Source organism: Hydra vulgaris, chromosome 09 (assembly GCF_038396675.1).
Source record: "Hydra vulgaris chromosome 09, alternate assembly HydraT2T_AEP".
In the NCBI taxonomy this organism is placed as follows: Eukaryota; Metazoa; Cnidaria; class Hydrozoa; order Anthoathecata; family Hydridae; genus Hydra; species Hydra vulgaris.
Window position 1 is genome coordinate 64,327,545 of NC_088928.1, and position 12,273 is coordinate 64,339,817.

The following is a 12,273-nucleotide window of genomic DNA, read 5'->3' on the forward strand; positions in this document are numbered from 1 at the left end:
ATTTTTTGTAGAGAAAATAATTTAAAAACCTACCTAGTTATATTTTATTAATAGACCAAGAGAAGGCGTTTGACAAAGTTGATTGTGCATTTCTGCTTCAAGTTTTCCAAAAATAATCTCGGAGAAAATTTTGTATTACTCATTAACACTCTATATTCAGAAGTTTTGGCATCTATTGACATCTGAATTGCGGTTTTTTGTCGTTCTTCTTTCCAACGGAAAGAGGAGTAAACCAAGTTGACCCTATCTCTCTTCTGCTGTACGTTTTTTCTTGTCAAAGCTCTTGCTTTGGGTTTAGCTCTTCGGGGTTTTGATATCAAGTTTTACCGGAATTGGATGGCATAGAGTAAAACAAAAACACCGGTTTCGAAATATTAGGTGTTACCTTTCACACCAGATTGAACAGTTTCATTAGAAGAGTTTCATTTGAAAAGTTTCATTAGAAGTGGCAAAAAATAAAAAGTCGTTTCAGGAGAACTTTTCTGGAAAAGTTTAACAAAAATAACAATGCCGTGGTCCTAAATTTGGAAAAGAAACTTTACCTCCCACGCATGTGGACTGACACAAAATATCCTCTACCATTTTTTACACAACAGTCTACCTTCTACGGCCTTGGTAGCCAAAAGTGCAAGGCAAAAGATCGTTAAAAATAACAAATGCAAAACTTTCGGTAAATTTGACGACAACATTCACGTCTTTGTCTACTGTCCTCTTCTGTTAAAATATGGGAGTATTTTAAATATGCATATAACTCCTTGACATCCCAAAACAATTTTTCTCCAATAAATTTAATTTTCTCGATTGAAACAGCGAATCTACCGGAGAAAAACCCTTTTGGCAGCTACTGTTGTCACTCACTCAAAACATCACGAGTACAATATGGAACAGCAGATGCCACCATATGTTTAGTAATACAAAAATTGTCCCAATGGTACTGATTATGATAATAATCAGAGACCACAGAAATATTATTATTTTAAAATTTAATAATCATGTCCGTAGAAACACTGCGGATATTTTCTGTCAACTTTTTTGTATTAAAAATGTTTTTTGTCAAGTTGAAAATGGGAATCTAAAACCAAACATATGAGCTATTTTAAAACAACGGCTCGAAGTAAGATCTGCATGTTTAGTAAAGATTACCTGTTCTCTGCAAATAATTTTTACAACAAAGATATAATTATTTATGAATCACGGCCAGCCCTTATTTTATGATATATAATTTCATCATATAATCGTTTTCTGTGGCGTTCATAACTTGGTCTTTTGTTTGTAAAACAACTTTAAATTTTTTTTTAAATAAAATCTTTCTTCATCAAATAATCTAAACTAATCTTAAATATCTTCTTTTAAACCCTATGTTAATTCTTGATTTCTTTCCGCAAAATAGCTTAAAATAAATAAATAAAAAATAAAAAATATAAAAATACAAAAAAATTTAAAATCAAAAATTATATATATATATATATATATATATATATATATATATATATATATATATATATATATATATATATATATATACACTAAACTATACTATATACTATATACTATATACTATACTATACTATACTATACTATGAATATAATTATAGGCGAATTAGTTCCGTTGGCTTAATTGTCCTCCATAATGTCAGACTTTAAATCAAAAGAACTCTTATTTATTTCGTGACGTCAACCTAGGAATGGTGAATAACCTTTTCATTTAAATACAAAGTGGAAAAGTTCTTAAAGCATTTAAATGAGAGTTTAATGAACGTGTTCAACTACGGCGTATGCAATTTACATTTTACTATATTAAATTTACTACAAGGCATTATTCTGCCTAAATTAGTTAATTAAATTATTTACTTAATCAGGTCCGTAGGAACAAAAATAATATACTTTTTTTTTCTCTAAAAAAAAGGTCATTTTCTTCTTTGTCCTCTTTTAAAGTAAAGTATGATTGAAAACCATAACTTGCTTAACAGGAGACAATGAAATGTGCTACGTTATTGAAATTGGGCCATGAAGATCTAAGTCTGATAAGGTTCTCAATGAGTCTTTGCAAGTTTTTTTTATCATCTAAGGAAATTCCTTATTGAAGTGAGACACTGACATGGTTTATTGCTTGAAGAGCTTTGAATCAAAAGCTCTTCATGATAATGAATTCAAATAATTGAATCCATTTCTTACGAGATTTTACTTCATTTAATAGATCAGCAATTGATCTTGATCACAAAGCTTCTTCAACGAATAAGGTTTTCCTTGAATAGCAAACCATTAGCGTCGCAGCCTCAATACTTTGATGCAAAGACAAACAAATCTTCCCAAAATTTTCCACTGAACAGGGCTTCCTCCAAATAATTAAAATAATTTTCAAGTTGCTCTCCTAACAAACCAATCTCAATTTATCTTATCCCAAATTGCGAAATATTTCGTCAGAGGGTAATTTGTAGTAAACGATGTGTTAGTTGTTGGCCTATTCCCGTCTCCATTTTTTGTAGCTTTTATACTACATTCATCGAGTTAACATTTATATTTTTTTCACATTTGCTGTCCTATTTTGCTGTGTTTTTGCTGCATAGAGCGCCAAAATCTTTTTTCTTGAAACTCAACAGTTTTTGTTTTCCACGTAGTCAAAAAATTGTGACCAATCAATAACTTTATTGAAACTCTTTTGTTAAAAGAGAGCTCAATATAGAATTATGAGATTCTATATTGAGCTCTCAATCATGCAATACACTTTATAATCTCAAGTATGCAATGAACTTTAACCATACTGAGTATTATTTTGATAAATACATTAACACAATTTATATTTATAAGACAAGATTAAGATACAGTTTATTTAAGAGCAGGTTTGGTGTGAATGGAATATAAAGTTAGAGATAATCTGTTTTAAATCTAAGAAACAAGTCCAATACTGGTATAAACAGTAAGCCAAATAATGGTATAAACAAATCAGCGTATATATGTAGCGTATACAAACATATAGAGTTGTTAAAAACAGTTTTTCAGCTTTTTATAAAAACATGCTTCGTGGGCATGCTTCCTTCTGTCATGGCAGTGCAGAGTAGTGGGGTAATTGGGTAACCAAGTAACTTAAATTTTTATTTAAGAAGATAAAGGAACAAAATTATCGATGCTTTATCAATGTATTTAATTAAAGTTATATATATATATATATATATATATATATATATATATATATATATATATATATATATATATATATATATATATATATATATATATATATATATATATATTATATATATGGTTGATGAAGTTCCACCAGCAAAAATGTAAGATTATGGTAATAGGAAATAACCAACACAAATTTTTAATGAAAAATACAGCTTTAGTGTACTCAAGTATGGAAAAAGATTTAGGTGTGTACGTTTCTGACAATTTAGGATGGAAACACTATGTAAATAAAGCAGTAAATAAAGCAAATTAAAAGCTAGGTCAGATCAAACACGCTTTTAAATTCTTAAATGAAAAAACAACGAAACTCTTGTTTATAGTCTTAGTTCATCTACATTTAGAATATGCAGCTCCCATCTGGAATCCTTATCGGCAGTATGATAAAGATAAACTAGAGAGTGTTCAACAGAGAGCTACTAGAATAGAAAGTTTGAGAGGATATAGCTATGAAGAGAGATTAAAAAAGTTGGGTTTACAATCGCTGGAGAATAGAAGAAGAAGAGGTGATATGATGCAAATGTTTAAACATTTGAAAGGATACGATATCATAAACTTTCACATAAAACCCAAAATGCTAGACAAAGACCATAAAACTAGAGGCCACAGTAGTAAACTAAGAAGACAATATACGGGAAATATTAAACGACATACCAATTGAGTGGTAAATGACTGGAAAAAACTTAAACAAAAAACAATAGATGCAGTTAGTATCAACCAATTTAAAAACAAATTGGATGAATATTTTGAATACTAATTTTTATTATTTTTGTGTATTACAGCTATTAAAGTACAAACTCTACGCAGTTTCCACTCATCACTTTTGAAGTGTACTGCGCTTTTATATTATATTATATTATATATATATATATATATATATATATATATATATATATATATATATATATATATATATATATATACATATATATATATACAAACTTATTTCTGTCGTTGCTTAGGGCTTCAAGGGAATAAACTATTGGAACATACAACTCCTGAAATGTGTCTAATCCATCTATTCTTTCATACCTAGTTCAACAAACATCTCTTAGTTTTTTTTTTTTTATCAGGACAGTGTTCTGAAACCATTGTCTCGAGGATAGAATTTCTTTTAATAGAAAGATTAAAATAATAAGAAAACTCTTTTATGTGGTTCATTGCATTACAGAGAAATTCAACTTCGCAAGAATTACACACAACTAGATTCAATCGATGGCTAAAACAATGAGTGTATTAAGCCTTGTTGTTTAACTTTAAAATTCGTGCAGCAACTCCCTTTTTTGTTTCAGCTCCAGCACCATCATAACCTTGGCCTCGACAATTAATATCTAAACCTAGGGATGCAATGGTGTTTAAAATGTTAACAGATAAACTTTCCCCATCTAAACCATTGTCGTTGTGTATAAATTTAACAAAGTCTTCAACAATGTTATTACCTTGAACAAGTCTTCAACAATGTTATTAAATTTATATAATATTATTATATAAACTCACAAAAGAAAAGCTGTGACTTTTTTGAGCTAAATCCATACCGCCTGTCCATTATCCCTATTGTCTTGTTCTTAAAGGTGACGAGAAGGCAACTGATTTAGGTCTAACAGATGATTCTGGTGATATGAATTAGTACATCTTACATATAAAAACAAGTCACAGACAAAACATCCGTTTATTCTAACCAACTCTATTGAAAATTAAAAAAAAAAATTTAAGAGGCAAAGCTGCGTAACCTTTTTGTTATTGTAGAGCGCAGTAATATAGTGTCCTAATTTTTTAGTAGGTATACCAGTGTATTTTTTCACTTGTCTTTATAATAAATACTTCTGATAATCATACTTTTTCCTGTTATTTTTATAAAGATTCTTAAAGTTCTTTCCAGTTTACTAAAATGAAAAATTGTGGCTAAGACCACTTTTCCGCTGAGCCCCACATATGTGGAATTTTTGTTTTGGTCTATAAAAAACATCTTTGTTTAAACGTTTTATTTATATATATATTTTTTTTGTTTTATCTTTTACGTTACCTTGTATACATATGAGGGCGTCAGTTAGGCAAACAAGTACTACGTAATAAAATACAATTCAGTAATGATAACTACTGCATTAAAAATATCGAGAGTATGCTCCATATTTCAGCCCCTTTTCTAACCAGTTCCTAACGACAACAGTCAATTTTAGTAAAACTAGGAGAGGACAAGGATACTGGAAATTAAGTTATTCTCTTTTGGAATTTGGCAAAAAATTGAAACGTAGAGTTTCAATTTTTGCATTGGCAAAAAATTGAAATCTTAACTAAAGATTTGCAAACAAAAAAAAACTCAATTTTAAAATGGTGAGACAACTGCAAACTTTTTGTTTGGGGTGAATTACAGCACATATCCATACAGGATAGCGCGAAAAATAAAAAACACATCAAAAGAATTGAAAACGAAATCCAATGGGAGCGACAAAAAAATAACTCAGGGGCTTGGTGATAAAACCAATTATATCTTCTTCTTGCCCCTGCTATTTATATTTATATTATGATTTACGACTTGAATAGATTTATAAGGCAAGAAAAAAAAAAAAATTTAGAAAGCATCAAATAAAAACGCAATGCTCTTTTTTTGCTCCAGTTTCCAGGAGCGATTATTTGCACGAAATAAAAACTAATCAAAGAAGGAGAAAAACCTTCAAAATTTTTGTATAATTTGGAAAAAACTTAACAGCGGAACAAGTAAATTACCGAAATTCACAAGAATGACGGGATATTTATGAGTGAACCTGGTGAAATACTCAACTTCCTGGCAACATATTATGAAAAAAATTTACATTAAAACGAAGTTATGGAAAAGACAGTTAAAACTATTTATTGTCACACGTCACTAAACGTTTACGTGATAATGAAAACCAATTTTTAAAAATCCGCCTAAATGACGTGAAACAAAAAAATGCCCTTTTTAAATTTGAAAACGGAAAATCTCCGGGCAACGACAGACTTTCAGCTAAATTTTACAAAATTTTTTGACATGTTTTAGAAAATGACTTTGAAGAACTTGCTTACGAAATATTTTTTGTAGAGAAAATAATTTAAAAACCTACCTAGTTATATTTTATTAATAGACCAAGAGAAGGCGTTTGACAAAGTTGATTGTGCATTTCTGCTTCAAGTTTTCCAAAAATTCAATCTCGGAGAAAATTTTGTATTACTCATTAACACTCTATATTCAGAAGTTTTGGCATCTATTGACATCTGAATTGCGGTTTTTTGTCGTTCTTCTTTCCAACGGAAAGAGGAGTAAACCAAGTTGACCCTATCTCTCTTCTGCTGTACGTTTTTTCTTGTCAAAGCTCTTGCTTTGGGTTTAGCTCTTCGGGGTTTTGATATCAAGTTTTACCGGAATTGGATGGCATAGAGTAAACAAAAACACCGGTTTCGAAATATTAGGTGTTACCTTTCACACCAGATTGAACAGTTTCATTAGAAGAGTTTCATTTGAAAAGTTTCATTAGAAGTGGCAAAAAATAAAAAGTCGTTTCAGGAGAACTTTTCTGGAAAAGTTTAACAAAAATAACAATGCCGTGGTCCTAAATTTGGAAAAGAAACTTTACCTCCCACGCATGTGGACTGACACAAAATATCCTCTACCATTTTTTACACAACAGTCTACCTTCTACGGCCTTGGTAGCCAAAAGTGCAAGGCAAAAGATCGTTAAAAATAACAAATGCAAAACTTTCGGTAAATTTGACGACAACATTCACGTCTTTGTCTACTGTCCTCTTCTGTTAAAATATGGGAGTATTTTAAATATGCATATAACTCCTTGACATCCCAAAACAATTTTTCTCCAATAAATTTAATTTTCTCGATTGAAACAGCGAATCTAACGGAGAAAAACCCTTTTTGGCAGCTACTGTTGTCACTCACTCAAAACATCACGAGTACAATATGGAACAGCAGATGCCACCATATGTTTAGTAATACAAAAATTGTCCCAATGGTACTGATTATGATAATAATCAGAGACCACAGAAATATTATTATTTTAAAATTTAATAATCATGTCCGTAGAAACACTGCGGATATTTTCTGTCAACTTTTTTGTATTAAAAATGTTTTTTGTCAAGTTGAAAATGGGAATCTAAAACCAAACATATGAGCTATTTTAAAACAACGGCTCGAAGTAAGATCTGCATGTTTAGTAAAGATTACCTGTTCTCTGCAAATAATTTTTACAACAAAGATATAATTATTTATGAATCACGGCCAGCCCTTATTTTATGATATATAATTTCATCATATAATCGTTTTCTGTGGCGTTCATAACTTGGTCTTTTGTTTGTAAAACAACTTTAAATTTTTTTTTAAATAAAATCTTTCTTCATCAAATAATCTAAACTAATCTTAAATATCTTCTTTTAAACCCTATGTTAATTCTTGATTTCTTTCCGCAAAATAGCTTAAAATAAATAAATAAAAAAATAAAAAATATAAAAATACAAAAAAATTTAAAATCAAAAATTATATATATATATATATATATATATATATATATATATATATATATATATATATATATATATATATATATATATACACTAAACTATACTATATACTATATACTATATACTATACTATACTATACTATACTATGAATATAATTATAGGCGAATGAGTTCCGTTGGCTTAATTGTCCTCCATAATGTCAGACTTTAAATCAAAAGAACTCTTATTTATTTCGTGACGTCAACCTAGGAATGGTGAATAACCTTTTCATTTAAATACAAAGTGGAAAAGTTCTTAAAGCATTTAAATGAGAGTTTAATGAACGTGTTCAACTACGGCGTATGCAATTTACATTTTACTATATTAAATTTACTACAAGGCATTATTCTGCCTAAATTAGTTAATTAAATTATTTACTTAATCAGGTCCGTAGGAACAAAAATAATATACTTTTTTTTTCTCTAAAAAAGGTCATTTTCTTCTTTGTCCTCTTTTAAAGTAAAGTATGATTGAAAACCATAACTTGCTTAACAGGAGACAATGAAATGTGCTACGTTATTGAAATTGGGCCATGAAGATCTAAGTCTGATAAGGTTCTCAATGAGTCTTTGCAAGTTTTTTTTATCATCTAAGGAAATTCCTTATTGAAGTGAGACACTGACATGGTTTATTGCTTGAAGAGCTTTGAATCAAAAGCTCTTCATGATAATGAATTCAAATAATTGAATCCATTTCTTACGAGATTTTACTTCATTTAATAGATCAGCAATTGATCTTGATCACAAAGCTTCTTCAACGAATAAGGTTTTCCTTGAGAGCAAACGATTAGCGTCGCAGCCTCAATACTTTGATGCAAAGACAAACAAATCTTCCCAAAATTTTCCACTGAACAGGGCTTCCTCCAAATAATTAAAATAATTTTCAAGTTGCTCTCCTAACAAACCAATCTCAATTTATCTTATCCCAAATTGCGAAATATTTCGTCAGAGGGTAATTTGTAGTAAACGATGTGTTAGTTGTTGGCCTATTCCCGTCTCCATTTTTTGTAGCTTTTATACTACATTCATCGAGTTAACATTTATATTTTTTTCACATTTGCTGTCCTATTTTGCTGTGTTTTTGCTGCATAGAGCGCCAAAATCTTTTTTCTTGAAACTCAACAGTTTTTGTTTTCCACGTAGTCAAAAAATTGTGACCAATCAAATACTTTATTGAAACTCTTTTGTTAAAAGAGAGCTCAATATAGAATTATGAGATTCTATATTGAGCTCTCAATCATGCAATACACTTTATAATCTCAAGTATGCAATGAACTTTAACCATACTGAGTATTATTTTGATAAATACATTAACACAATTTATATTTATAAGACAAGATTAAGATACAGTTTATTTAAGAGCAGGTTTGGTGTGAATGGAATATAAAGTTAGAGATAATCTGTTTTAAATCTAAGAAACAAGTCCAATACTGGTATAAACAGTAAGCCAAATAATGGTATAAACAAATGAGCGTATATATGTAGCGTATACAAACATATAGAGTTGTTAAAAACAGTTTTTCAGCTTTTTATAAAAACATGCTTCGTGGGCATGCTTCCTTCTGTCATGGCAGTGCAGAGTAGTGGGGTAATTGGGTAACCAAGTAACTTAAATTTTTATTTAAGAAGATAAAGGAACAAAATTATCGATGCTTTATCAATGTATTTAATTAAAGTTATATATATATATATATATATATATATATATATATATATATATATATATATATATATATATATATATATATATATATATATATATTATATATATGGTTGATGAAGTTCCACCAGCAAAAATGTAAGATTATGGTAATAGGAAATAACCAACACAAATTTTTAATGAAAAATACAGCTTTAGTGTACTCAAGTATGGAAAAAGATTTAGGTGTGTACGTTTCTGACAATTTAGGATGGAAACACTATGTAAATAAAGCAGTAAATAAAGCAAATTAAAAGCTAGGTCAGATCAAACACGCTTTTAAATTCTTAAATGAAAAAACAACGAAACTCTTGTTTATAGTCTTAGTTCATCCACATTTAGAATATGCAGCTCCCATCTGGAATCCTTATTGGCAGTATGATAAAGATAAACTAGAGAGTGTTCAACAGAGAGCTACTAGAATAGAAAGTTTGAGAGGATATAGCTATGAAGAGAGATTAAAAAAGTTGGGTTTACAATCGCTGGAGAATAGAAGAAGAAGAGGTGATATGATGCAAATGTTTAAACATTTGAAAGGATACGATATCATAAACTTTCACATAAAACCCAAAATGCTAGACAAAGACCATAAAACTAGAGGCCACAGTAGTAAACTAAGAAGACAATATACGGGAAATATTAAACGACATACCAATTGAGTGGTAAATGACTGGAAAAAACTTAAACAAAAAACAATAGATGCAGTTAGTATCAACCAATTTAAAAACAAATTGGATGAATATTTTGAATACTAATTTTTATTATTTTTGTGTATTACAGCTATTAAAGTACAAACTCTACGCAGTTTCCACTCATCACTTTTGAAGTGTACTGCGCTTTTATATTATATTATATTATATATATATATATATATATATATATATATATATATATATATATATATATATATATATATATATATATATATATATATACAAACTTATTTCTGTCGTTGCTTAGGGCTTCAAAGGGAATAAACTATTGGAACATACAACTCCTGAAATGTGTCTAATCCATCTATTCTTTCAAGCCACCTAGTTCAACAAACATCTCTTAGTTTTTTTTTTTTTTTTTTTATCAGGACAGTGTTCTGAAACCATTGTCTCGAGGATAGAATTTCTTTTAATAGAAAGATTAAAATAATAAGAAAACTCTTTTATGTGGTTCATTGCATTACAGAGAAATTACTTTTGAAAGAATTACACACAACTAGATTCAATCGATGGCTAAAACAATGAGTGTATTAAGCCTTGTTGTTTAACTTTAAAATTCGTGCAGCAACTCCCTTTTTTGTTTCAGCTCCAGCACCATCATAACCTTGGCCTCGACAATTAATATCTAAACCTAGGGATGCAATGGTGTTTAAAATGTTAACAGATAAACTTTCCCCATCTAAACCATTGTCGTTGTGTATAAATTTAACAAAGTCTTCAACAATGTTATTACCACTGTCAACATAACGCAGCACTAAAGACATTTGTGATTTGTTTGAAACATCAATGGCTTCATCTGATAAAATAGAAAAAAATTTGGCAGTCTTTATATTGGAAACAATTTTATCAGAAATTATCTCACCACAACAGAATATTATTTCATTCTGCATAGTTTTTGAAAGATATGATGCATTTTTCTTGTGGTTTTTAAGATGATTTTCTAATTCAGTATCACCGCCTCTAACACGATAATTAAGAATCTCCATGAAGTTTCCAACATTACAAGAGGTACTATATTGCCCAACTTCTGAGTGATACTGAGAGTCATCATTATGACCTCTTAGAGCAAGTCCTTGACGGCCACAAAAAATAATAGTATCAATTATCGGCCCAAGTTTTTTTTTATTTTCAGATATCTCTGCAAGGGTGTTTTGATCTATGATATCATAAAAAGGTTTTGTATCACCAGCAGCTTGCCTCATAACATCATTAAAAAGGCTCTGCGTTTGAGAATGCAAACCATTTATGTTCGGATCACAATGGCGTTTTAAGGCTGGGAAAACATCATAAAAATTTTTCAGTGGTTCTTTAAACAACACTGAAACCTTGTAACTCTTTGTTGGAAAATCATCTCCAAATAATACACATGGCAAGCAAAATCCACTATTTAATTTTTTAGAATAACAAAGCCAAGAAAATGTCTCTAGCCATTTCATTGGAAACTTTCTATTGTTTTTGCCTTGTGCAAAATTGAAAGAATTATCTGGGATAAACACATTCTTTACTAAATGAAGAATTTTTTGACGAAACAGCATTTTGTTACATTGTAACTCTCTTTGTTGTTCTCGAAAATTTGCAACATCAAACTCCTCAAAAGATTTATTAACAAAGTCAATTGAGCTTTCAAAATTCAAAAACAATTGCTTTTTTTCCTTTGTTGGAGTTTCATCAAATTTTATTAATTTGGCTGGCATCGTAACAGAAAAAAAAATTCTTTTACATAACTCTTAAAAATCATAAACAACAAGCGGTACAAAATGATCGGGTGTAAAAGCAAACCCTGATGGTAACTTACCTATCCGACAGAACATTATATTTATTACTTTGTTTCTTGTTGGCTTCAACTCGTTAACCCTTGATTTTATTAATCTTTTAAATGCAAAAAAAAACCGATCAAGTCCAAATTCAGGATAATGACAAAAAGTTTGTGAATTGACAACAGATGAAAGGCCTAAGATACACATAAAAGATGACCATTGTTTTCAAAACAGTTATTAACTGCTTTGGACCGAACACATTGTTTATTTTTAGTGATATCTTGATCAACAACAGTTTTAGACAACGTCATCTTTAAAATGTTATCATAACAGAAAAAATTATATTTACCACTGTTAATTAAATCATTAAATATCGGATGTTTTGAATAAACAT

At 29.4% G+C, this 12,273-nt stretch overlaps 1 protein-coding gene across 1 annotated transcript; it reads right to left on the bottom strand.

Moving 5' to 3' along the window:
• Nucleotides 1-10,652: 10,652 nt before the first annotated feature.
• LOC136085650 (uncharacterized) lies at nt 10,653-11,816 on the bottom strand. The gene has a single exon (XM_065806974.1). The coding sequence runs from the start codon at nt 11,814-11,816 to the stop codon at nt 10,653-10,655; it is 1,164 nt and encodes a 387-aa protein (XP_065663046.1).
• Nucleotides 11,817-12,273: the final 457 nt, after the last annotated feature.